Below are 24,947 nucleotides of genomic sequence, written 5' to 3' on the forward strand. Positions count from 1 at the left end.
TCCTTTAAATATCCAAGTGGTAAATGTTCAAAAATATGATTGTCCTCAATGGAAGACATCTCAGCTCTCCAACGAGAGTGAGACATAGCTTCCCCTTACTCAATTTGATGCTTTCTGAACATGGCAATTGTTCTAAACAACACTTTTTTAAACTTTTTTTTATTCTTATATTTGAGGTTCAATTATCTGTCCAGAATTATCTAAGTATGCTATCTTTAGAGACTACCTCGAATCTTGAATTCAGTAAAACTGTAATAGAATAAGACAGTAAGACTCTCCAAGCCAAAAATCTATAGCAACACACAAAATAGAAACTGAAACAACAGAGCAAAACTGAGGGAGAGAGGCGACATGTTAGGTGCCGCGGAATGATTGTTTGCGCTTTGCTCAAGATGAGTGCTCCGAACTGTGCTCAAGGTTCCTTTTAGTTCTTATGGAAGGGAGAGCCTTCCGTTCTTAATGGAAAGTGCTATGATCACAAACAAAGTGAATGGACACTGTGTGTGCAAGTGTATGAGACTGAGAGATAGAGAGAGAAGAGAAATACGACACCAGAGACATTGTAAAAACCTCCTATGAAGGCCCCACTCTCGTCGGCGAGAGTGGTCTACTATTGATTGCACAAAGTGGTACAATACGGATGCACTGGACTGATGCAACCTGGAATTATGTCAGTGACGATGACGACGACTTAAGGGCTGAAATCTGTGGTCTTCTATCTGCTGAATTTTGGGACTGTTTCGGTGGCTGAAAGTGACTGTTTTGGCTGCGTTTTTATGGCTGAAATTGGGAGATATCTGCAATGCTTCAAGGGTTAAATGTGCTACTGTGTCTAATGCTGAAAACGTTGCTGTTCTGCTGCGTCAAGGCTGAAAATATAAAACGCTGGGCAGCCTGCTGTCGCTAGCAAAAACGCTAGGCTGTTTTGGGTCTGCTGTTGGCGATAATGGCTGAAAACGCCAGGGGATCTGGTACCGCTGATGGTATGCAAAAACGCTATGCAATCCGGTGATGATGGCGATGATGCAAACTGAAAACGCTGGGCTGACGTGTGGCGAGGATGGGGGAACCAAAAACGCCAAGGTTTCCTGTTGGGGTTCTGCTGAGAAGGTGCCTGTTGAGCATGTGCTCCTGCTGCCTCTTCTGCCATTGAGTGCTAACTTGGGTTTGCTTATATACAAACTTAGCAAAATTGCCCTACCTACTTTTGTTGGGAAGTCACTTAAAAATAATAAGTGAAAAATGTCAAAAATAGGGAAAATAGGCTAAATGCACTGGAAAATTCCCTGACTGAATCTGATGGATTCTGAAGGGAATACTGATGATCATGGTGTGTGCAATCGGAGGATATGCATCTATACTAAGTGACTGGGCATGCATGGTCTGCGAACAGACTCACAAAAGTGCTAGATCACTTCTAATCTAGACTGAATTGACTGAACTGAACCCTTGCTATGCTGTAGCTTGTCCACGGACACATAGGGTTGGATGTGTCACGTGGCATCCCCTCCTTTTCAAAGTGAGGTACTGGTACCGAACTGTATGGCGTCGAGGGAGATTGCCAATAGCATCCGGAATCCTGGTAGGGACTCTTCCCCGGCCCACTCTGATGTGTGGGTCGTGCGGTACTTGAACTTCATAAAGGTCTGCATTGCTTGCTTCTTTGGGCCGCGCCGAAAGCGACAAAGTCTTTTGTGGCTCCTTCGATGCTTCAACTTCGTCTAGAGTCATACTTCCTTCTTCTTCAAGAATCTCCATGGCTGAAAATTCCTGAAACCATTTCCAACACAAAACCATGAACAAACCCATTCCATGAAAAGTGAGTGGAAAAAATCTCGTCTTCCTCAAAGACTGTGCATGCAATGTAGATGAACAAATAGACGGAGTGCTAAACCGTTTACCACATACACGCAAACAATGAGATCGAATCTTTCTCTTATGATTGAAATCAATCAACTGTGGCAATTCACAACGGAAATGCCCATGCTTGGTGCTCATACTTTCATGTGCTCTTTCGGAAACTGTGTCATGCCAAGGAAGAGACATAGAATGTGACTTCCTGACATACAAACTTTTCAGCTTTTCATGAACAATCCGCATACATTTGTGCTCATCCATGAGAGAAACGTACTCAACATACAATATGTCATGCCTAGAAAAAGGGATCACATAAAGATGCCGACTTAAATACGGGAAACGGTCACGAATGAAACACTCGAACAATGCGTGCGTATCAATCATGCGAACACATAATACTTCGTGTGAGGGTTCTGTGGACCAAGGCTCGAGAGCCAAGATCGGTTCTTCCTGAATGATTGAATCGTCCCGTGGGGGTTCTTTGGACCTCGACTCGAAAGCCAAGATTGGTTCTTCGTGATTGATCGAATCTACAACGAGGTTAGCTTCGCTAGAAAAAGCATCCACTAACACATCTTCCTTGTGAACAACCACATTGTCTTCATGCAACTCATCATGCTTGTGAGAAATCACATCTTGATCATGCAAATCATCATGCTCATCATTAACATCCAAATCATCATGCTTCACACAATCATGCAAATCCTATGTATCATGCATTGGAGAAGAAGAGACTGAGAGAGTCTCCTTTCCTCAAATTTCTTGCATCTGTCCTGAACTTGAGAAAAGAGTCGCCAGAACTCTTTGTTGTGTTGGTCGCTCTTTTCTTTGAGGGCTTTGTTCTCTGCTTGTCTTGCTTTGTTCTTGCGATCAAATTTGGCTTGACTTTCTTTTTCTTCCAAGTCGTACTGACGCTTTATGGCTGCCATTCCTTCTTTGTATTCACGATCTATGGCTGCCCTTCGTTCTTTGTAGGCGTTTCTTTCTGCTTCTCTTTCTGCTTTTCTTTCTTCGCGTTCTAACTGTCTTTCCTTAAACAACTGCTTCAACTCCTCCATAGGAGTTAGTGCAATCTTTGTCGTAGATGGGGAAGGGGGAGGGTCGAAAAAACCTCTTGGTGGGGAAAATTCTTCTTCGCCTCTCTCATGCTCATCACCTCCAAGCGAAGTATCCATTCCGCTTCGAGTGATGACCATCCACTGAAGTCGTGGGTTCTTGTGGTTCTTGGGGTCTTGGGTTCTTAAGTTCACGAGGAACTTTGGTTCTTGGGACTCTTGGTTCTTAAGTTCACGAGGAACTTGGGTTCTTGCGGGTCTTGGTTCTTGAGGTTCTTGAGGTTTTCTTTCGCTTGCAAACCGTGTTTGAGAAGGATCTTCTCTTCACCCGAGTTCTACTCCTTTCCGCGGGCGCACCCCTTGGCGGCCTTGCGCTCACACCAAGGTTGCTTTTTCCCACCTCACGTCGATTGGCCGGCCGCTAAGTGCACGGTCCGCTCTCAATGAGTGAAAAGAGACACAAGGGGAGGCTGGACAAGCCCTTCTTTCTTGGAATTCCTGTCACTCTTCAAAAACACTATCAGGAATCGACACGCCCAAGCGAACTTGGGTTCGTGCGACCGCAACAAGCAAAAACAATTCTTGTGATTCTTGTGGTTCTTTCCTTGAGTGATACAAAACACTGCCAAAGCTCTGATACCAATGTTAGGTGCAACGGAATGATTGTTTGTGCTTTGCTCAAGATGAGTGCTCGGAACTGTGCTCAAGGTTCCTTTTAGTTCTTATGGAAGAGAGAGCCTTCCGTTCTTAATGGAAAGTGCTATGATATCAAACAAAGTGAATGGACACTGTGCGTGCAAGTGTATGAGACTGAGAGATAGAGAGAGAAGAGAAATACGACACCAGAGACGTTGTAAAACCCTCCTCTGAAGGCCCCACTCTCGTCGGCGAGAGTGGTCTACTATTGATTGCACAAAGTGGTACAATGCGGATGCAATGGACTGATGCAACCTGGAACTATGTCGGTGACGACGACGGTGATGACGACGACGACTTAAGGGCTGAAATCTGCGGCCTTCTATCTGATGAATTTCGGGATTGTTTCGGTGGCTGAAAATGACTGTTTTGGCTGCGTTTTTATGGCTGAAATTGGGGGGTATCTGCAATGCTTCAAGGGTTAAATGTGCTACTGTGTCTAATGCTGAAAACGCTGCTGTTCTGCTGCGTCAAGGCTGAAAAAAAAAAAACGCTGGGCAGCCTGCTGTCGCTAGCAAAAACGCTAGGCTGTTCTGGGTCTGCTGTTGGCGATAATGGCTGAAAACGCCAGGGGATCTGGTACCGCTGATGGTATGCAAAAACGCTATGCAATCCGGTGATGATGGCGATGATGCAAACTGAAAACGCTGGGCTGACGTGTGGCGAGGATGGGGGAACCAAAAACGCCAAGGTTTCCTGTTGGGGTTCTGCTGAGAAGGTGCCTGTTGAGCATGTGCTCCTGCTGCCTCTTCTGCCATTGAGTGCTAACTTGGGTTTGCTTATATACAAACTTAGCAAAATTGCCCTACCTACTTTTGTTGGGAAGTCACTTAAAAATAATAAGTGAAAAATGTCAAAAATAGGGAAAATAGGCTAAATGCACTGGAAAATTCCCCTGACTGAATTTGATGGATTCTGAAGGGAATACTGATGATCATGGTGTGTGCAATCGGAGGATATGCATCTATACTAAGTGACTGGGCATGCATGGTCTGCGAACAGACTCACAAAAGTGCCAGATCACTTCTAATCTAGACTGACTTGACTGAATTGAACCCTTGCTATGCTGTAGCTTGTCCACGGACACATAGGGTTGGATGTGTCACGTGACACAACACGACAGAGTTCCACTCCGAGAGATACTCTCTCTCCGCATTGCTCCCAAGCTTGTTTGCCAACAGAGGAGGCCCTGACACCCTTTTAAAGGCTCTTGGCCAACTTCAATTACATGAAAAGCAATGTTCTAAAAGCATCTGGTAGCCAATAGCTATCGCCCCATGGGCTGTTCGTACGGCTTTAGGCCCCTAGGTTGGCCCTCGGAGTACCATAAGTTGGTACAACTTATTTGGTACAACTTATTAGGGTAGTTTCCCTTAATTTGGCCACTCGAACAAAATCCATAAGTTGGTCAAACTTCTTCAGTTTCTTTTTGAGTATCTCTAGGCCCTTTTGTCTAGGCCATGACACGTCCCCCCTCTTGAAATAATTGTAATCGCCCTCTATTATGCCTGCAAAACAGACATAGGACAAGTATAGTTCAACAAATATTCACTCTAAGTACCGACGTACTAGACCACATATATCCAACACTTGCACGACGACGACAATCACTGAACATTCACATTACTCTCCTCGTTGAGATCTTAGATGAGAATCATGATCATTGTAACTTATTAGCAATCACATACTATCATATCCACATCACGCCTCCTGTGAACAAGACAGAAATGCTGCAGTCATTTCATCTTTCAAACATGCACTCAATAATATACACATGCGAGAGCACATGTAACAGATTCATTTTAGGAATTCCCATTTTAAAGTACTTCTTTACGTAAAGTCATTCAATAGAATACTGTCAGCCCGTCAGTGTCCTTGAAATCTCAAAAAGAAATTAGTGACTTTATTTTATCTGGGTAACCTGTGACAAAGGAGCGAAGTAACTCCCCTCTTGTGCAGTCTATACCGCACCAGATTCAACTTGCTGATTCATCGGTAACTCTTGGAATAGTCGGTGCTAAATCAAAATGTCGCAAAATGATGACGTGGCAGTATTGCCCACACACACACACACACACACACACACACACACAACAGATGACGTGGCAGATTGTACTGCATGTTGACGTGGCAAAAAGTACGGACAGGCCGTGCGGTATGCTGGCATGGCACAATACGGACTTCCGTGATTTGCACTGACAGATGCTGACATGGCAGCCTGTACGGATTTCCGCAAATTGCATTGACTGCTTTTGGGGCAGATTTTGGAGCCAGTTGCTTTTGGGACTTTTTGCTTTTGAGTTAGAAGCTTCTGGGGCTCTGCTTTTGGGGCATCCCTTGTAAGAATAAATAAGCCAAGGGGCCTCACTCTTCAGAGCATCTGGACGCAGAGTCTGAAAGAGCAGAGGACCCCTTCGGGTGTTGTAACTTTTCTCAAGCATTAATATAAAAATAAATACCGCTTTTGGGGCCAATACTGTTGGGCACGGAACTACGTCGGGCCGTGTCGACTCAAAATTCCCGACTTGGGGTGCCCAAGCTTTTGACACAAATTCTTCAAGGTAAAGCTGTAAAATTTGAGGAGAGTATTTGCTAGGTCCTCCTCCATCCACTCGGTATCCAAAGTCGGATAGTTCCTGAACTTGACTAAATACCGGTGTGTGAGCTTACCGTTCACTTTCCTTTCCTTGTGAGCCAGGACCTGTTATGGAATGAGAATCTCCTCTGTCTCTTCCACTTAGGGCTGCTCCTCTGGCTCCCTGTCCAATGGCACTTCACCTTCGAAAGGTCTCAATGAAATGCATTGTGAATCTTCCAAGTATCTGGGAACTTCAGCTTGAAGGATACATCATTAATATTCTCTTGAATCTGGTTAGGGCCATAGTATCGCATAACTAGCTTTGGAAAAAGCCACTCCTTGCCCTTCCGTTTTCGTAGGCGAGCCTGCTTGTCACAAAATGATGATGTGGCATGTTTAACTGACGAATATGATGGATAAAATGACTATTTTATAAGTTATCCCAACTTATGGGGTTTCGTTTGATGGGGCCAATGGGGACATAAAGAGATTAAAGAAATTGCATGCAATTGCTGACGTGGCAGGTTTTCGCAAATCGCATTGACGTGGTAGGTTGTATGGACGCCCGCAATTTGTGCTGACATGATGACGTGCCAGATGTACGGATTTCCGCAAAACGTGCTGGCTGTATTTGGGCCGGATGCTTTTGGGGCTTGAAGCTTTTGAACTGATTGCTTTTGGGGCTTTGCTCTTGGCATCCCTTATACTGATTATAAGAGCCCTTGGGGCCTCACTCTGCAGAGCATCTGGATGCAGAGTTTGAGAGTAGAGGTCCCTCGAGAGTTGTACTTTGCAATTATTAATGATAAAGAAATACCGAAAGGGCGCGAGACTTTGGGGCCAATGTCCGATGGGGCCAATGGGGACATAAAGAGATTAAAGAAATTGCATGCAGCTTTTGACGTGGCAGATTTCTGCAAATCGCACTGACGTGGTAGGCTGTACAGATGCCCGCAATTTGCACTGACATAATGACGTGCCAGATGTACGGATTTCCGCAAAACGTGCTGGCTGTATTTGGGCCAGATGCTTTTGGGACTTGAAGCTTTTGGGGCTTTGCTCTTGGCATCCCTTATACTGATTATAAGAGCCCTTGGGGCCTCACTCTGCAGAGCGTCTGGACGCAGAGTCTGAGAGTAGAGGTCCCTCGAGAGTTGTACTTTGCAATGATTAATGATAAAGAAATACCGAAAGGGGCGCGAGACTTTGGGGCCAATGTCCGATGGGGCCAATGGGGACATAAAGAGATTAAAGAAATTGCATGCAGCTACTGACGTGGCAGATTTCCGCAAATCACACTGGCATGGTAGGCTGTACGGACGCCCGCAATTTGCGTTGACATGATGACGTGCCAGATGTACAGATTTTCGCAAAATGTGCTGGCTGTATTTGGGCCAGATGCTTTTGGGACTTGAAGCTTTTGAACCGATTGCTTTTGGGGCTTTGCTCTTGGCATCCCTTATACTGATTATAAGAGCCCTTGGGGCCTCACTCTACAGAGCGTTTGGATGCAGAGTGTGAGAGCAGAGGTCCTTCGAGAGTTATACTTTGCAATGATTAATGATAAAGAAATACCGAAAGGGGCGCGAGACTTTGGGGCCAATGCCTCTGGGCACGGAACTCCGCTGGGCTCTCTCTCTCTCTCTCTCTCTCTCTCTCTCTCTCTCTCTATTAAAGTTCAGTGATTTTGGAGCTTCTGTTCGTGTTGCTATTGATTTCTCGCTTGGAGTGTCCAAGCGTGCTACACTTCTCAAAACATAACAACACCCAATCATCCTCCTTCAGTTGCAAGTCACGTCGATGCTTGTCTGCTGCCTTCTTATGCCGTGCTTGAGACTTCTCGAAAGCCTTCCGTACCTCGGCAAATACAATGTCGAGATCCTGTGTATATTGATCTGCTTCAAAAATTTTATCTTTGGTGCACAGAATAGGTGGAACCTTCTTGACACCCTCGATAATCTTAAATGGTGCCTTCCTTGTAGACGTATGAACCGTGTTATTGTAGGCAAACTCCACCAAGGGCAAATTATTTTCCCATTGAGTCTTTTGATAAGAGATGTACGACTTGAACAAGTCCAAGACCATTGAATTGGCTATCTCCGATTGCCATCTGTCTGTGGATGGAACGAGGATGAGAATTGTAGCCGTGTGCATATATTCTCCCAGATTGCCCTCCAAAACAAGCTCGGCTCGTGAAACGTGGATCTCTTTCTGAAACTATAAATTCATGCATATCATGTAATCGAAAAATCTGCGAGACGAACAGCTAAGCCAGATGGTCGGCTTTCAATGTCTTCTTTATCGGAATGAAGTGAGCCTGCTTGTTGAATTGGTCGATGATTGTCCAAATGCCACATGCCCATTTTAAGTCTTGGGAAGATCAAATATAAAGTTCAATGTGATGCTCTCCCAAGGTCAAATAGGAATAGGTAGAGGTTGTAGTAGACCCAGTGTCTTATGCTTGTCAAACTTGACCTTTGGGCATACCAAGCAATTGCGAACAAATTTGTCCACATCCTTTTTGAGCCTCGGCCAATAGAAATACTGCTCTACACCTTTCAAACTGGTGTCTATGCCGCGATGGCACGAAAAACGCGGACAATAACACTGTCAAAACTTTGTTCTTCAACCCCTAAGTAACACACAACATAGTTTTCCGCATCAAATTAGCCTTCCTTTAGAGAATAACGTGCAACTATCTCCCCACTCTATAACTTGTCGAAGATGTCTGCAAAATTTGGATTCGTTGTGTACTGACCAACCATATCCTCGAAGCTCTGATGGTGAATTGCCGAAATAGGCGAAATTTTGTGGCTTGTGAGATAACGCATCTGCCACCAAGTTCTTCTTCCCTTGAACATGGCCGATCTGAAAGTGAAACTGCGACAAAATATTTGCCCATCTCATCTGTCTAGACAATCTAAAAGTTGTTTTTAGGACAAGAAGTATCGCAAACTCTGGTGGTCGGTGCAGATGGTGAAGTCGGCTCCGAGTAGAAAATGGTGCCATTGAGCCTGAGCATGGATGGCTACTAGTAGCTCTTTCTCGTAAATCTGTGCACCCTGCTTTGGTCGCGAGAACATTTTGCTCTCATAAGCTACAACAACGCCCTCCTACATTAAGACCGCTCCCAGAGTGCGACCACATGCATCGCAGTAAACCTCAAATGGCTTTTGCAAATCTAGAAGTACCAACACTAGATTAATTGTCAACTTCTCTTTTAGAGTCGTAAATACTGCAATCTCAAATGGTCCCCAAGAAAAAGGAACTCCTTTCTGTGTCAGAATGTGTAATGGAGAAGCAATCTCCGTGAACTTTCGAATGAACCGCCGGTAATATAAGCACAAACTCAAAAAGCTTTGAACTTCATGTACATTCTTCAAATTTGGCCAATTTCGAATGGTTTCAACTTTGACTGGGTCCATTTTTACACCCTTTGCAGAGACGATGTGTCCCATGAAGTGTATTTCTGGCTAGAAAAACTCACTCTTTTTCCCATTAACAAGTCAATGTTGTCGTAGTGCTTGGAAAACCTGTTAACAGATGGTTCCTGCGCTTTGTCTCTCTCTTGGAGAATACTATTATGTCGTCGAAAAAGATACCAACAAATGACCGGCACTCTAAAGATCTTGTCCATTATCCTATTGAACGTTTCATTCATGAGACCGAAAGGCATCACCAAATACTTGTACAATCCAAAGGACGTCCTGAACGTTGTCTTATATACATCTCCAAGAGCGATCTTAATCTGATGCTAGCCACTTTAGTCAATGCACATTCTCCAAGATCTATCTTTCTTCAATACCAACAACACTGGTGAACAATAAGGTGATCTTCTGGGCTGAATTAGACCCTTCTCTAGAAGCTCTTTTACTTGGTTCATAATTTCCTCGTTTTGGGCTCTGTAAGGTGGCTGGTTCTTTGGCGTGTTGCTCCGAATCAAATCAATAGTGTGATCTTCAGGTGGCTGAGGAGGTAACTTCCGCGGTAAGCCTTCAGAGAAGCAATTGGCTTGAGCTTGCAGAAAATCTTGTTGTTCCTTCTCAAGGTCGGACAAATTTGATGTTTTATTGTCATTTAATTCATGCAAGTAGATCGAGTAAACAAACAGATTGGATTTCATTAATTTCAAAATGGCCGAAGCCGATACAAGTGGGACGGACTCACCCTTTAATTTTACATCAAGCACTATACCTCTACCCTTCTCACTCTTCAATGTCGCTTTTCTCGCCTTGTAGTCGACCACAACGCCGTTCTTATGGAAACAGGGGATTCCCAAGAGGACGTCACACCCTTCCAAAGGCATGATGTAAAAGTCCTTGTACCCTTGATACCCTTAACAATGCAACCGAAGTTTGCGTATGACAGGCGTAATGGCAACATCTCGTCCTGGTGTCGCTAGAATTGCCTCGGCTGATTGTCCCATTTTTATATGATGCCAAGTCGAGCGGCCAATTCAGTCGAGATGAAGTTGGCCTTGGCTCCTCCTTTAAAGAAGATGAGGGCTTTTTGATCTCTTACTTTGCCCCACGCTCTGCAGAGCTCCGTACTTTCATTCATATGGGCCGGGTCGGTCCCCACAAAATCCGCTACCACTCCTGCTTTTGTCTTGCCTTTTTGTGCTCGCTCCTCCGCTACTTTGGAACTTTTTGGCTTGTCTACTGCCTGATCATTGGGCACTTGGCAAGCACATGCCCCTGCTTGCCCCCTTTGTAGTACTCGGCGTGGTGCTTTGCTGACAATCGAGGGCCGGAAGGTTTCTTTTGCTGTTGCTTACCCTTCTTCCTATTGCCAATTTTCGATTCTTGTCTGGTCTAGACCGCCACAAGTCTGTCTGTAGGGTAAGTAAGAGTGCCTATGTGCATTGCAAACCCTTGCTTGGCATGTCCCATTAACTGCTGCATGGACTCGGACTTCTTCTATAGACAATAACTCCGTATCTCTTTGGGAAGTGTACAACAGAATCACTTAATTTGTTGCTCGAAGGTAATTTTCTTAAAAGAAGAGGCAGGTAGAAAAGTATCCCAAATTCTCTGAGTAGACATCCAGAGTGTTTTCCTTGGTCATCCTCAAGAGGTGATTACGTCTTGTTTGTATTCCTGAGTGAGCCATGAAGAAGTGAAAACTCGCTTGAATAGTAGCCACTTCGTTGGTGCTTTCGTGTGTAGCAATGGGGTAGACCACCATGTTTGGGCATTCCCTTTGAGATAGGACACCGCCCTTCGTACCTTGGAGTGCTCTGAGCAACGCCCTCCCGAAAAAGCAATGTCAAACTATTGGATGGCTCTGCGGGTATCCTTAAAGCCGGAAAACGTATCAAACTTTACAGCCTGCCCACCCTCCTTGAAATCCTTGGGCTTCTTGCCCTTGTCCTCAAGATAATCGTATTGGTGGCTCGGTTTAGGTACTTCTGCTTCATTGCATACATCAGCTCCTTGGAGTCCGAGCTCTCGGAGGACGAGAAGTCCTCAACCAAACTGTCAAAGTGCTTCCGAGTTTCGAGATCTTCTGCGAGATCTGCATTTCTTTGCCTTCTTCTTGCCTTTGCTCTTTCTTAGAGTCTTTCTACGCTTCTTGCCCTTCTTGTCCTCATTGCTAAGCTTAAGAGTTAGAAGACGAAGAACTCTCTGAACTGCCAGAAGAGGACGATGAAGAATTGGAAACGTTTGCAAAGCGAACATGTTTCTTCGGTTTGCTAGCGGCCTCAAAGGTAGATTTGCGACCTATGTCACAAATTGCTGACGTGTCAAGCCACTGAAGAACGGAGCCACTGTGCAGATTCCGGCTCAGGGGGCCTAAACCCTAAGAAGCAGAAGAAGTTGAAGTTTCCACCAACTTATGGGACCCCGTCCGATGGGGCCCAAGTGACATAAAGGCATTAAAAGAAAGCCGGACCCTCACACACAGAAGACAATGTGGAGAGTTGATGGCGTGGCAGAATTGTATGTACAACCCGGATTTCGCACTGGCTTGCTAATGTGGCCGACTATAGGGACTCTTGCGTTTCACGCTAATTGCTGACGTGGCAAATTGTACAGGTTTTCGTGATTTGCGCTGACATGTGTTGACGTGGCACTATACGGATTTATGTAATTTGCGCCGGCAGCTTTTGGAAAAGATGCTTTTGAGTTTAAGGCTTTTCGTGTAAACTGCTTTTGGGCCTAGGGCCTTTAAATATGAGGCCATGGGCTCATTCTCGGGCATGCTTTTGGACGAAGGTGCAGAGGATGGAGTACCTGCTTGTACTCTGTTGATGCAATATAAAGAAATACCGAAAGGGGTGCCAAGGTGTGGGGCCAATACTCTCTGGGGTGGAATTCCGCCACTCCGTGTCCCGTGTGCTCTCTCTCTCTCTCTCTCTCTCTCTCTCTCTCTCTCTCTCTCTCTCTCTCTCTTTTAGTTCAGTTGTTATTGAAGCTCCAGATCTGTTCAGTATGTTCTTGTCTATTGGCAAGTGGTGCCCTTCTTGTGATAGTGGTATCAGAGCATCGGACGTATGCTTTTTTGAAAGCATACCGGTCCTACAAAAGAGTAGATAGAGCAAACCAGAGACTATTGGAATTTTATTTGAAGTATCTTCGGGTCCCCACCCCAGACTTATTAGCCACTTCCACCCTTACTTCATCGTACGTCGGGCGCGCTCCCGTCTTCATCGCTCATGTCTTACAGGGCATAAGCCAAAAAGATCACTTGCAAGAGAAGGATCCAATATTTGTTTGGAGTCACTGTTTTTCTCAAAAGCAGTGCCATGCAGATGTTGATGTCTATAGCTACCAAGCCGGAGTGCAACTTCTGGCAGAGTGGGGTATCTTGAAATGCTTGCCATGGAAACCCTAGCAGATTATAACTTGAAATTTCTCGACATTTTTCAGTAGATGTCTCTTCACGAGCTGATGACCTTGGAGGTCCGATGTGATTGCTATGGCTTGGGACTACCATCGCCGCCAGAGGAACACTACCTGTCCAAGAGCTGATGGACCATGCTGTGGTCAGCTACGACCTTATGGAAGGAATTTAACCCTAATTTTTTTGGTGCAGGTTTCAGGATGGAAAGTCAATTGACTTTTCGAGCCAGCTGATGTCGAGATTGCTTTTCAAGTTTGCGTTCTGTTTGAGAACTTGTTTGGTGATCCTATTTGGAATTTGTTTGAAATTGATGGTATTTGTTTTGAACCTATCTTGGTGCCGATTTGAATTGTTTTACTCTGGTTTTAATAGTGGTTTCAATGATTGGTGATTTTACTCCCGAGTGGAGTAGTGAGAAATGATGTTTGAGAATGCTTGTTCATACTCATGGCTCGGACCCTTGTGTGTTATTTGCGGGGGGAGTATTGAATGATTGTAAAGTGCTGTTTTTACTCATGGCCCGAACCCTTGTGGGTATTAATGGGGGGAGTATTGAATGATTGTAAAGTGCTGTTTTTACTCATGGCCCGAACCCTTGTGGGTATTAATGGGGGGAGTATTGTTGTGGTTACTCATGGCCCGAACCCTTGTGGTTATTTACGGGGGGAGTATTGTTGTTGTTACTCATGGCCTGGACCCTTATGGTTATTTACGGGGGGAGTACTAAGAAGTCTGAGCAGTGGTTACTCTCAGCACCTCCAAACGACGCAGGCTGCGGTCTGGGGGGCGTTTGGTTGTAAAAGGCCTCTATATCTCATGGCCCGGACCTTTTTAGGATACGATTGTCCCTAGGATTGTCTCTCGGAATGACCCTCAAATTTTTTTGAGCTAACTTGAGTTGTTTTGCAAATATGCTATAATTGCGGAGGATTACTTTCTTTCAAGAAGGGAGGATGTCACAAATTGCTGACGTGTCAAGCCACTGAAGAACGGAGCCACTGTGCAGATCCTGGCTGACGGGGCCTAAATCCTAAGAAGCAGAAGAAGTTGAAGTTCCCACCAACTTATGGGACCCCGTTCGATGGGGCCCAAGTGACATAAAGGCATTAAAAAAAAGCTGGACCCTCAGACACAGAAGACAGTGTGGAGAGTTGATGACGTGGCAGAACTGAACGGAAAACCTGGATCTCGCGCTGGCTTGTTGACGTGGCAGACTGTATGGAATACCGCGTTTCATGCCAACTGCTGACGTGGAAGACTGTACGGATTTCCGTGATTTGTGCGGACAGGTGCTGACGTGGCACTGTACGAATCCGTAATTTGTGCTGGCAGCTTTTGTACCAGATGCTTTTGAGTATAAGGCTTTTCATGTAAACTGCTTTTGGGCCTAGGGCCTTTAAATATGAGGCCACGGGCTCATTCTCGGGCATGCTTCTAGATGAAGGTGCAGAGGATGGAGTACTGACATGTACTTTGTTGATGCAATATAAAGAAATACTGAAAGGGGCGCCAAGGTTTGGGGCCAATACTCTCTGGGGTGGAATTCCACCACTCCGTGTTGCGTGCGCTCTCTTTGCTAAAGTCTGTTGAGTCTGTTCTTTTCTATTGGCACTTAGTGCCCGTCTTGCGATAACCCAGGTAGCCGGGATAGTCTGCTGTTCGACTCTTCTTCCTCGACTGCCACTTGATCTTCATGAGTCTATTGACTCGTCACTCAGTCTCGTCAAATTCATCCTTTGAGTACACCCTTTGCCTTGGTGCCGCTGGTGTAGATTTCTTCTTTAAAGCCGACTTGAGAGGTGAAAGAATGGCAGCATGCCATTGAGAGTTCACCTCGTCAAGGGGATGCTTTACCAAGTATTGGGGATCCTTGGAGTACTTTAGCATCTGTCTAGCACAATTGTTGACTTGCTGTTGACGTTGCATCTCCATTCTTTCGTAATCTGTGGGTGGAGACAGGCCATACGCTTCTCCCGAATTGTCGGAAGGAGGTCGATGCCCGTTTGAATCCCGGTTGTTTTTATCTGTTCTCGAGTGGTCAGGTGCAACAATTTCCTCCTAGCGGGATTTGTTGATTGAATCCATGTGTGCTGCAAGTAAAGGGATCGGATCCTCCGTAGAAGAAGAATCGTTTGAGCTCTGATACCACTGTAATTTTCTTGGGCTCTCCAAGACAAAAATCTAGTGCAACACGCGCAATAGAAACTGAAACAATAGAGCAAAACTGAGAGAGAGAGACGACACGGCAAAGTTCTGCGCCCAGAGATATTGGCCCCAAAGACTGGCGTCCCTTCTCGGAATTTCTTTATTATTATTCTTGCACAAGTACAAGGTCCGAGGTCCTCTCTCTCCTCCGTGCTCCCAAGCTAATTTGCCGACAGAGGAGGCCTTGGCGCCTTTCAAAGGCCCTTGCCCAAAAGCAGTTGCATGAAAAGCAATGGTCTAAAAGCATCTTGTAGCCAAAAGCTAGTGCGGTGTGCCACATCAGCATGTGTCAATGCAAACCGTGGCACTATTTGCGGCGGTCCATATAGCCTACCGTGTCATCATTTGCTATGCGAATTGGGTCCTTGCTTTTATTTATATGGCTTTATGTAAGGTGCAACAGAATGAATGTTTGCGCTTTGCTCAAGATGAGTGCTCCGAACTGTGCTCAAAGTTCCTTTTAGTTCTTATGGAAGGGAGAGCCTTCCGTTCTTAATGGAAAGTGCTATGATCACAAACAAAATGGAGACTGTGCGTGCAAGTGTATGAGACTGAGAGATAGAGAGAGAAGAGAGATACGACACCAGAGACGTTGTAAAACCCTCCTTCGAAGGCCCCACTCTCGTCGGCGAGAGTGGTCTACTTATGATTGCACAATCTGGTACAAACGGTATGCATGTGACTGATGCAAGTCTAGGCTATGTCGGCGATGAAGAAGTCGATCTAAGGGCTGAAATCTGCAATCTTTCTACTGCTGTCCAAAAACGCTATGGGCTGAAATCTGCGATTAGTCCAAAACGCTGATTTGGGGGGCTGTTTTCTGTGGGTCTTTGTCGCTGAAAGGTCTTACTGGGGCTGAATCTGCTAGGCTGCTGTTGCTGAAAAACGCTGCAATCTGCTAACGCTGGGTCATGCAAAAACGCCAGGGATGCAAAAACGCTAGCTGCTGGCTTCTCTGCAAAAACGCTAGAGGATGGGGTTCCTTGGCAGGGTGCCCTAGTGCAAAAACGCCAGGCTGTGGTAGGGTTGCGGCAAGGATCTGCTGATGGTGAAAACGCTAGTGATGGGTCTTGCTTGGCAAGAATCCACCAAGGTCTTGTTGGGGTCATGTGACATCCCTCCTTTTCAAAGTGAGGTACTGGTACCGAACTGTATGGCGTCGAGGGAGATCGCCAATAGCATCCGGAATCCTGGAAGAGACTCTTCGCCGGCCCACTTTGATGTGTGGGTTGTGCGGTACTTGAACTTCATAAAGGTCTGCAATGCTTGCTTCTTTGGGCCGCGCCGAAAGCCACACAAAGTCTTCTGTGGCTCCTTCGATGCTTCAACTTCGTCTAGAGTCGTGCTTCTTCCTTCTTCAAGAATCTCCATGGCTTAAAATTCCTGAAACCATTTCCAACACAAAACCATGAACATACCCATTCCATGTAAAGTGAGTGGAAAAAATCTTGTCTTCTCTAAAGACTATGCATGCAATGTGAATTAACCAATAGACAGAATGCCAAACCGTTCACCACATACATGCAAACAGTGAGATCGAATCTTTCTCTTATGATGTAGAGCAATCAACTGTGGCAATTCACAATGGAAATGCCCATGCTTGGTGCTCATACTTTCATGTGCTCGTTCTACGAATGTGTCATGCCAAGGAAGAGACATGGAATGTGACTTCCTTGAATGCATACTTTTCAGCTTTTCATGAAAAATCCGCATACATTCGTGCTCATTCATGAGTGAAACGTGCTCAACGTACAATATGTCATGCCTAGGAAAAGGGATCACATAAAGACGCTAACTAAAATACAGGAAACGATAACGAATGAAACACTCGAATAATGCGTGTGTACTAATCATGCGAACACATAATACTTCCTGTGAGGGTTCTTTGGACCTAGGCTCGAGAGCCAAGATCGATCCTTCGTGATTGATCAAATCTGCAACGAGGTTAGCTTCGCTAGAAAAAGCATCAACTAACACATCATCCTTGTGAACCACATCTTCTTCATGCAACTCATCATGCTTGTGAGAAATCTCATCTTGATCATGCAAATCATCATGCTTGTCTTTATCATTCAAATCATCATGTTGATCATTGTCAATCAAATCATCATGCTACTCACAATCATGCAAATCTTGTGTTTCATGCTTTGGAGAAAAAGAGACTGAGAGAGTCTCCTTCGCATGAATCCGTTCAATCTTGTCCTGCATATTAGCGATGAGAGATGGAGAATGAACAATGTCCTCTCCATGAATGACAATGGGAGAATCACTTTTGGCATTGAGAGTGAAAGTGTTAGCCTCCCAATCAATGAGAGGGTTAGCATCACGAAACCATCGAATGCCCAAAATCATATCACATCTTGAGAGAGGAGAGACAACATCTTCTCGTGAAGGCAGCTCTTTTGAATTGCAAACACACATCAAGGCACTCTCCGTGATGAGAGGGTCCATCGGGAACAAAGCCAGAGACCTCGATAGATCACTGACTAACTTCGAGGCGGGCTCTCTCAACAAGAGAGGGACTGATCACATCATGTATACTACTTGGGTCAAACAATATGGCAAAACGCTGCCCCGTCATATGACCATAACATTTAATGAGAGAATCATCAATGGGAGGGTCATGAGAAACTTGGAGAACACTAGTGTTATCATTAATTGCATTGACAGAGGAAGTGGGTTCTGTGGTTTCTTTAGATTCATTCGATTCAGGCTTAGGACATGTTCTTTTTATGTGACCCTTAATGTGACAATGAAAACAACGACCTTCCTTAGAATAAGTGCTTTGCTCTTCCGACGTGATGTATCCTCCTACAATTCCTTGTGCTACCTTTTCATATGGAGTAAGCTTAGTTTTAGCAATTGTGTTAGCCTTACCCTTATATTCATTGGAAGAATTCTTTTCTGAGAGACTGTTGGAAGATTGGAAGACCATTCTTACCATTCTTACCGTTCTTACCGTTCTGAGGGTTCTGAGAAGTCTGCGAGGTACTTGTGGACGTCTTGTTCTCCTTAGGCTTTCCCTTGTTGTGCTTTATCTCCTGTGCGAGAGCAATCGCTACCGCCTTGTTGAGATCGATTGGATCGAGCACCTCGACATCGTACTTGATATACTCGTAATCCATAAAGAAATGCCTCTTTGCGTTCATCATCCGACTTGCGTAATTGGGTACCTAGCTGCAAAACACGATTAGAAAAAGACATAACCGGCATACCATTTTGCTTGAGAGTGCGCCAATCGTCCTTCAATCGTGCGAGGTACTGAGGTGGCATAAACCGCGCCTTGAGCTTGTCTTGGAAATCAGCCTAATTGAAGGAAAGGGGCGTGAGTTCGTCGGCTTCCTCTAGGTGCACGGCTAGTTGTGCCTCTTGCCATGCATGGTACCAATTGATGGCATCACCGGCAAGGTACATAGCTGCCGTCGAAACCTTGCTATTTCAGCCCGCCGTCTCGTCGCCGTCCTTATCGTCATTGACATCGTCGGCAAGTCCATTGCATTGTAGAGATTTGTGCAATCAATAGTAGACCGCTCTTGCCATAGAAAGTGGGGCCTTCGGAGGAGGGTTTGACAACATTCTGGTGTCGTATTCTTTTCTCTCTATCTCTCAGTCTTAGCACCTTCATTCACAGTGTTTACCACTTTGTTTGTGATCATTTGCACTCTCTCACTATAGGAACGGAAGGCTCTCCCTTCTGTAAGTAAAAGGAACTTTGAGCACAGTTCGTAGCACTCATCTTGAGCAAAGTTCAACATTCACTTCCGCTGCACCTTACACATATCTTTGTTAATCATGCTCTTGTTCCAAAACTTCCTTGACAACCAAGCGCTCACCCATATGCTGTCTCTACATGAATTTTGAGACAAGAAAATAACTATGGTATTTAATCCGCGAATCAAATTTTGGTTTCCAATTATGAAATGGAACGCACAGATTGAGTGCTAGGTAGAGAGTGGCCATGTGCCTTAGGAAACAAAGCTACTAGCAAAACTCACTCGAACAAGTGCAATGCTTCATGACATCATGTCATGAGTAACTCCATAGTGGCTCAAGCGGTAAGCTACTAAAGGCCTTCTTGCTGTAACGATCCTTACAGTTAGCAAAGCCGATTTGTGAACGAAGGTGAATCTTATTTTCTTCTAGGTAAGCTTAATCTTCTCTGCGTGTTTCTTATCATAATGATCATCAATGCCACATGCATCATGACTAGTTCTATTTCTATCTTTGCATGATCCAATGTAAACTTTTAAAGCATCATTCAAATGCCAACCATAGGAGAAAGTTTGAATTCTACATCATCATATATAATTGTTGCTGTCTAATTTTTTCATATGCTTGCAATTTTAGTCATTTTGTGTAGCTTTTGACATTTTTCATTTTTGTGCTAAATTTCTGTGAGGGTGCAGCCATTAACTTTTCCTCTGTTTTGCATTCGTTGTATGGGTTGAAGCTTTATTGGTGAATTACTGCTACACATAGTTGCCATGAAGTTTCAAAAGGCTTCGTATGAAATGAGTTCCAAAAGTTTTGAAATGGTTTCTCTGAACTAAGAAACGTCAACTCTGAAGTTTCTTCAAAAGCTATCAATGACAAGCCATAGATATACACGCGCACAAATTATTCTTATGACACATTGATACTTAGATTACTTTTAAAAGACTAGGATAGAGTCTAAAACCCACCTTGAGTTGAGAATGCAAAAATTGTGTAAGATTATGCGACTTAGAAACTAGTGAAAAGCATTCACCTTCAAAACATTCTGAGAGAAGTTTTGAAACGTTTTGTGGGTTTTTAAATTTAAGAAACGAGTTTTGTGGCAACTACAAAAGATTTCTCTTCAGTTTTCATGGGGCAGTCAGTATTTGGGAATACAAAAATGTTTTTGATTGTTCTTTAGTGTCATGGTGCTTTGGTATAGTTTTCTGCTCCAAGTACGCATTTTAACAGCCGTATGTACATATTTCTCTCTGAATGTGCACGTAGATCAGACGAAGGGCTGTCTTGCCATCCCTGCATCGCAGATATTTGTCGACAATGGTAGACAGGGTCTTCTGCACTTGTACTGAACGTCTGTTGGAAAAGTTGAGACGAGGCATAGGCAAGGGGTCAGCAGTTAACATGGAAGAGCAATTTTCGCAGCTGACTTTGGATGTGATTGGCCTCTCTGTCTTCAACTACAATTTTGATGCACTCACTTCTGACAGCCCAGTCATACAAGCAGTCTACACAGCTCTTAAGGAGGCAGAATCTCGGTCGACTGACATTCTACCATACTGGCAGGTATGCAAGTCCTTCAAATATAGTCATATGAAGGATATCTTGTATTTTTGGATATGCAACATATGTGATGTTTACGTGACCAACTTCTAAAGGGCAGCCTGTCTCAAATTCACACTTGACATGATTCGATGTCTATTTTCTATAACAACATACTCTCTCTCTCTCTCTCTCTCTCTCTCTCTCTTTCTCATGTTATCGTCCCATAATAACCAAGACTCTTCATAGCCTCATCCCCACCTTGCATTATATCCCATCCTTTGTTTCAGTCCCACTCCTTGTATTGCATCTACTCCTCATGTAGTCGAACTCCATTGTTCAACCTGATCCCGCCTTCTACTCGGTAGAAAACTGTGGGGTTGTGGATTTCGTTCTCTGCACCAACTTCTTGGCTTGCTGCTAACTTTTTGCCCATATGTCATTTTGGCCTTGTGCAGACATTAATAGTTTATTTAACTTCATTCATCTCTCTCTCTCTCTCTCTCTCTCTCTCTCTCTCTCTCTCTCTCTCTCTCTTTCTATCTATCTATCTATCTATCTATCTATTCATCCTGTGGTTGTGTTGAAGATACCAATCCTGTGCAAGATAGTCCCACGGCAAGTCAAAGCAGCTCAAGCAGTCACTATTATACAAGAGACTGTAGAAGAGCTTGTAGCCAAGTGTAAGGCTATGGTGGAAGCAGAGGGAGAGAAAGTAAATACCGATGAGTATATTAATGAGGCTGATCCAAGCATTCTCCGGTTCCTTTTGGCAAGCCGAGAAGAGGTTATAAATCTGGAGCTATTTCAGTCTACAGATTCGTCATCAGTTATCAGACTTCAAATTTTAATATCATGGTTGTTTTTGGCTATTATGTAGGTTTCAAGCACTCAGCTGCGAGATGATCTCTTGTCAATGCTTGTAGCAGGTCATGAGACAACAGCCTCTGTCTTAACATGGACTTTGTACTTGTTGACAAAGGTAAGCTCTTTTGAGCCATCTTACTTTTGAAGGGTGCTTTTAATCATCAGTCTCTGTAGTTACCATAACCCCAGTTACCATCTCTAATGAAGACTGGGTTTTGTTTACATTTTGTCTATTCATCATCTGCAAGCCACTGCGTAGAACAGTCTGGGCCACTGGGATTGTATCACAGCTTGGTAGGGTTTAAGGGGAGTTACGTTGTTTTTCTCAAGAGAACTCTGAGCGAGGATGGTTTGGCTTCATTGAAGGAATGGCTTTATACAAGGTGTTGCCTTGTTCAGTGGCAGGCTGTGCTGCAGGTTTAGTGGCTTCAACACGTGTGAGGAGCAGACAGCGTGTGTGGGTGCAAAAATGTGTTCTTGAGGGGCCTTATTGCAGCAAGCAGCCTGGACTTGTTGGGTCTGGTGTCCAAAAATACTTCTGTTTGTGGTAAGAGCGTGAGAGAAGTTCAGAAAGGAAGGTGCTGCACCAGGAATATGTCATCTGAGCAACAGTAAAGGTCAACTGGAAATGAAGATGATAAGAAGAACAATCCAAAATACATGAGAAATACTTATATGCTAATGCAATTTTGGATTTGTTCTTCTTATACCTCTTTTGAATGATCCTTGGCAAGCGAATAATACGCATGAAACAATGGGCTGTTTAAGAAAATTGACGATAAGTCTAAATGGTTCAAGACTTGTGAAGCAAGTTTATTAGTTGAATTGGCAGAAAAGATGGGTTTTCAGGAGTTTCTAGTTGCTAATGCTTTGCCGATTGAGTGCTGAATCAGTATTCAGTCAAGTGCCGAGTTTTGTGAGATGCTATAGAGGCACAATAAATTTGTCTCAATAGGTACAGTTATGAGGGATGCACATTTCACAGTAGAAGTCTGTAATTATGTTAAATTTGTTGTTTTACTTTCTATCGTCTCTTCCCAAGCTATGTCAAGCTCTCAAGAGACCACGCTCGATCTCAGCATTGTAGCATTGTCTTCCCTGGTCTTTTGAAGAAATTAGTTGCAAGCCAGGTGATAGAGTGTTTTTAAGTCTTTGACTGTGTGCCTTTTTTTTTCTTGTTTTGGAAATAGTTTAGCTGCAATGCAGATAATGAGCTATTTTTAAAGTCTCTTGTTGTCATTGTCTATTGGATCTTTTTACCTATAAGGCTTCTCAAGAACCTGATGATTGAGAGCCTGCCTTTCATTTGTTTACATCAGAATAAGCAAGCCTACTTGAAAGCACAAGAGGAGATTGATCGTGTCCTTAAGGGTCGTAACCCTCAATTTTCCGATATGAAAGAGCTCAAATATGTGACGAGGTGTATAAATGAGTCCATGCGCCTTTATCCCCACCCACCTGTAAAGCTCTCTCACTTTGTTAATATATACTGTCTTGAGCTTCTTTGCTTTATGTTTCTGGGTAAGTGTTTTAATTGATGTGTGCCCTTGTTTTGGAGTTTAGCTGCAATGCAGATAATGAGCTATTTTTAAGTCTCCGTCATTGTCTATTGGATCTTTTTACCTATAAGGCTTCTCAAGAACCTGATGATTGAGAGCCTGCCTTTCATTTGTTTACATCAGAATAAGCAAGCCTACTTGAAAGCACAAGAGGAGATTGATCGTGTCCTTAAGGGTCGTAACCCTCAATTTTCCGATATGAAAGAGCTCAAATATGTGACGAGGTGTATAAATGAGTCCATGCGCCTTTATCCCCACCCACCTGTAAAGCTTCTTCTCCTCTCACTTTTGTTAAACAAAATTATATTTCTTGAAGCTTGCCTTTCAATTCTAATGAACTTTTGGGCTGAAGGTTTTAATTAGGAGAGCACAAGAACCGGATGTTCTTCCTGGGGGTTACAAGCTTGAAACTGGACAAGATGTCATGATATCAGTGTACAATATCCATCACTCTCCACAAGTAAGCGCTATTATCTTCATCTCCTTTTTCCTTTGGGTATTGTAATCACATTGTGTGCCACCTTGAACAATTTCAGGCGTTCACTTGAAATTTGTATCTTATTGCGTCTTACTAACATACTAGGTTTGGGAGAGGGCTGAGGATTTTCTACCAGAAAGGTTTGACCTTGATGGGCCGGTGCCTAATGAGTCGAATACAGACTTCAGGTAGTCACTTGAGCTTTAATATATGAAGGAGGGAGTAGAGTTAATGTCTTATATATTGGGTTTTTAATCAGGTATATTCCTTTTAGTGGTGGACCTCGAAAATGTGTTGGCGACCAGTTTGCAATGTTGGAAGCAATTGTTGCACTTGCCATGCTTCTCCAACATTTGGACTTTGATTTGGTTCCTGACCAGACTATAGGCATGACTACAGGGGCAACTATACACACAACTACAGTAAGTAATCATATCTCATGGTAGCCAGAAATTTTTGAGTCCAAATGAAATTGTCCACCGCAAGTTTGACATAGAAATGTTCTGGTTTGATAATTAAAATAACTAGCGGTGCCAATCGACCTAGTTTTAAGAGGATGCTTAACATACTGTTCTGAATAGAATATACAAGTTGAAAACTCAGCGTAATGCAATTCGAACCGGTGAAAAAGGTTGATGATTAGAACAATTACACATGCTAATCAGCGGAGTTTTAACAGGATGGTTCATATATTTTTTTCCCTGAGAAAAAGATCCTTCTATTAGCTAATGAAACTGCGCATAAGGCTACAAACACCTCTACTAGAGAGGGCTACAACAATCATAAGGGGAGACTCTCCCAATGAAAAAACAACATATGTACAATGAGGGCTAAATCAGGAGATGGGAGGAGGGAAAAGCCACACAGGTGGACGGTAGTGCCATCTGAGCACAACCGGACCATGGTGAAGAAAGGCCCAAGGCGCCAGAGTCGAAGGAATGCCTCTCTACACTCCTGCGTGCAGTCAGAGCTACCTTGAAGTCTCTTGAACTGTCCCCTGAGAGTATGGATCAGCTCCAGCCAAAAATCTCAAACAGTCTCCGCTGGTGGCACAAGGCGAGCTCCAAAGATGCGGGAGCAGCAGGCCCGCCAAATGAACCAAGAGTGTCGAGCTCCCAACACACCTCTCTCTTACTGCACCACTCCTATGGAGTAAGCTCTGTAGCAGGCTGGAGTGTAGGTCGACCCCCCTGTATCACTGTCATCCTGCTGGTGGAGGATAACTCAAACTGTAATGTAGGGCCCTGTGAGAGTGGACCAAGCAGCTGCCCCCCAAGTGTACTGCCGTGCTGTGGAAAGAGCTGGCATCATCTGGAGGACCTGAAGCCAAACCTGCTGTGCCATAGAGCAGTCCCAAAGACAGTGACGTTGACTCTCCAAAGGATGGTCACAAGCTGCACATGCTTCCAACAGGCCACTATGTACTAGCCAGCTCCCCACTGCTGTAGCTCTATGTGCAACCAGCCACTGGAACAACGTGACTCGCCGCGGTTGTCTCGTGTTCCACAACCTCGCCCAAAAAGCTGACAAGAACTCAGTTGTGAGACCCT

At 44.3% G+C, this 24,947-nt stretch overlaps 1 protein-coding gene across 1 annotated transcript in view; it reads left to right on the plus strand.

Moving 5' to 3' along the window:
• Positions 1-24,947, plus strand: part of LUT1 (Cytochrome P450 superfamily protein) — a 45,038-nt gene that overhangs the window by 14,052 nt on the left and 6,039 nt on the right. Inside the window, exons 2-8 of the mRNA XM_086518311.1 lie at positions 20,221-20,517; positions 21,083-21,280; positions 21,374-21,475; positions 22,680-22,820; positions 23,272-23,379; positions 23,503-23,585; positions 23,657-23,819. Of these exons, the coding sequence (XP_086374437.1) occupies positions 20,221-20,517; positions 21,083-21,280; positions 21,374-21,475; positions 22,680-22,820; positions 23,272-23,379; positions 23,503-23,585; positions 23,657-23,819 (1,092 nt within the window). The remainder of the gene's footprint in view (positions 1-20,220; positions 20,518-21,082; positions 21,281-21,373; positions 21,476-22,679; positions 22,821-23,271; positions 23,380-23,502; positions 23,586-23,656; positions 23,820-24,947) is intronic.

This window comes from Adiantum capillus-veneris, chromosome 8, assembly GCF_014529385.1.
Source record: "Adiantum capillus-veneris isolate H3 chromosome 8, ASM1452938v2, whole genome shotgun sequence".
Taxonomy (NCBI): Eukaryota; Viridiplantae; Streptophyta; class Polypodiopsida; order Polypodiales; family Pteridaceae; genus Adiantum; species Adiantum capillus-veneris.